This window comes from Nematolebias whitei, chromosome 8 (assembly GCF_014905685.2).
Source record: "Nematolebias whitei isolate Nwh7 chromosome 8, NemWhi1, whole genome shotgun sequence".
Taxonomy (NCBI): domain Eukaryota; kingdom Metazoa; phylum Chordata; class Actinopteri; order Cyprinodontiformes; family Rivulidae; genus Nematolebias; species Nematolebias whitei.
In genome coordinates this window covers 2308604-2311377 of record NC_056505.1, presented here as the reverse complement: position 1 = coordinate 2311377, position 2774 = coordinate 2308604, and the positions used below count along the sequence as shown (strand labels likewise).

Here is a 2774-nt window from a genome sequence, read left to right as displayed (position 1 = left end):
GAATGAATGAATGAAAGAATGAATGAATGAAAGAATGAATGAATGAAAGAATGAATGAATGAATACTCACTCAACAGTTACTTCAACGTGCAGCCACCTTGAGCGGCGCAATTCATTCTAATTCATACTAATTCATCCTGCTTGCACCATTCTGCCATGATGTTGTTTACTGCACTTATTTTGGACCTTGCAAATATTACATTTCTTTTTCAGTTTTTGGTATTTTATTTTTTACCTTTATTGCTTTAGTGTTTTGTTTTATTTGTTTTCAGCGAGTCTAATCGGTTCTTCTCATCCTGGACAATTCAGCGCGTTGTTGACTTTGTATGTGTGAAGCTACTGCGCATGCCCACATCCAAGCGAGGCGGGGCTTCTGTGACGTATACGGAAAAGGTTTTCAGGCGTGTTTGTGTCCCTGAAGTTTCATGGTAAGGATTTATTTCGTTTTTATATTGCCATGATGTTTTACCTAGACTGTTCATCAATGTGAAAGGTATCTACAAACCGGAAGCAGAGACCGTTGGCTTTCAGCAAAGGTTGGGCACGTGCACACACGCACGTGTTTCAGCTTGTCCATGCTGTTCAGCTTGATGGATTTTGTAACAGTAATGATCCTGATGCATGCGCAATAATCCAGTAATTATCTTCGTTCTGACGAGCAGAGGAGCTGCCGCGTGTCACAGAGGCTCGTGCGTGTTATCCCCAAACACCTGGTCAGGTCTTAATTCCAGCAGAAGTCAGAAACCTGACTGGGATGAACTTTGTGCAGCTTTTGTTCTTTTTATTACAAAGAGTGCTTCGGTGTAACCTGCAGCTGTGTAAACTCTGGTGATGTTAGGTGGAGTTTGGTTGGAGAATAACCCGTTTTACTGAAGCTCTGCACTTTGTACACACTCACCTGTCGGTTACCACCCAGGTGAGTCAGTCATGTCATCGGCACGTGGACAGCTGTGCATACATGTTTCTTCATCATCATCATCAGGGTCCAGCAGCAATAAACTCCTGACGACTCCGCACAGATGGACTTCAGTGAGTACACACGATTTAAAACTCACTGAAGCGACTTCGATTCATTCATTGTTCAGGCACTGAGTTCATATTTGAGGTGGTAGTAGCTGAGAGTCATCCTCAACACACACGGCAGCTTCATATTTGTGCTTTTCCTCCCAGAAGAGGCAGAGAGCAGAGAGGAAGAGGAGGTTCAGCTCCTCACAGGAGGAGGAGGAGGAGGAGAGACGACAGCTTCCTCACAAAACTGAGGAGACTCGCCTGCAGGTAAACTCTGCCAGAGTCAGATTTATTTATCATACACACCTCATGTGGTACATGTGGTGGAACGAGATGATGTCCACAGGGTCCAGTTACATCCATCAATAAAATGTAAAATAAAAACAGTGACAAGATCAAAGACATGGACTAAGATCAACATCAACTAAAGATACACGAAGCACTAACAGCATAAAAACATTATGTTGAACAGCAGCACCACATGAGTCTGTGTGAGCAGATGAGCAGGAACACATCACCATGAAACAGATCAGCAGCAACCAAAACAGATCATCAGCAACATAAAACTGATCAGCAGCAACACGAAACAGATCAGCAGCAACATGAAACAGATCGGCAGCAACATGAAACAGATCAGCAGCAACACGAAACATCTGCAGCAACATGAAACAGATCAGCAACATAAAACAGATCATCAGCAACACGAAACAGATCATCAGCAACATAAAACTGATCAGCAGCAACACGAAACAGATCAGCAGCAACATGAAACTGATCGGCAGCAACATGAAACAGATCAGCAGCAACACGAAACAGATCAGCAGCAACACGAAACAGATCAGCAGCAACACGAAACAGATCTGCAGCAACATAAAACAGATCAGCAGCAACACGAAACAGATCAGCAGCAACACGAAACAGATCAGCAGCAACATGAAACTGATCAGCAGCAACATGAAAACAGATTAGCAGCAACATGAAAACTGATCAGCAGCAACATGAAACTGATCAGCAGCAACATAATGTGATTCTTCACAGTGATTATTCTGGTTATGGTGGAGGAGGAGAAGTTGTGGATCTTCTCTAACTGTGGTTTGTTTGTTAAAAAGTTTATGTCTCAGTTGCAAATGGAGGGGGTTAGTCCTAGTGTGAGTCAGAATCTGTTGATTGATTGGTGCAAAACTTAAGAGATGTTTGTGTCCAGGCTCCGCCCACTGAGCCACTACCACTGAAGAAGGACAGGAAGGAGGGGACGAAGACAGAAAGACACAACAGCATCAAGACTTCATCTCTGTTTAAACACAACCCAGAGATTCCAGAAATCCACAGGTACACTGAAGTCTGATTGGCTGCCTCTGATTGGCTGCCGCTGATCACGTGACGTTGATTTCTGATGTTTTCCTCCTTCAGACCAGCTGTTTCTCAGGTAAAGGAGACGATCTTCACCTCTGACTCGTTCTCAGACCTCCACCTGCATCCACACCTGGTAACCCCCCCTACACACACACACACACACACACACACACACATGCTCGCACATTCGCACGTTCTGTTATGTCTTTATTTTATGTTAATTATTGTTTATTTCCACCAGGTGGCGACACTGAACAAAGTTCTGAACATTTCCACGCTGACCAGGTCAGTACGAACACACACACAGTCACACACACAGAGACACATTTCTACATTGTGTGTGTGTGTGTGTGTGTGTGTGACTCCGTGTGTGTGTGTGTGTGTGTGTGTGTGTGTGTGTGTGTGTGTGTGTG

General features: G+C 44.1%; 1 protein-coding gene across 1 annotated transcript in view; it reads left to right on the top strand.

Moving 5' to 3' along the window:
• The first annotated feature begins 361 nt into the window (after positions 1-361).
• Positions 362-2774, top strand: part of ddx31 (DEAD (Asp-Glu-Ala-Asp) box polypeptide 31) — an 18964-nt gene continuing 16551 nt past the window's right edge. The window contains exons 1-6 of the mRNA XM_037680819.1: positions 362-428; positions 917-1029; positions 1171-1275; positions 2213-2337; positions 2419-2494; positions 2603-2646. Coding sequence (XP_037536747.1) covers positions 928-1029; positions 1171-1275; positions 2213-2337; positions 2419-2494; positions 2603-2646 — 452 coding nt within the window. The 5' untranslated portion in view covers positions 362-428; positions 917-927. The remainder of the gene's footprint in view (positions 429-916; positions 1030-1170; positions 1276-2212; positions 2338-2418; positions 2495-2602; positions 2647-2774) is intronic.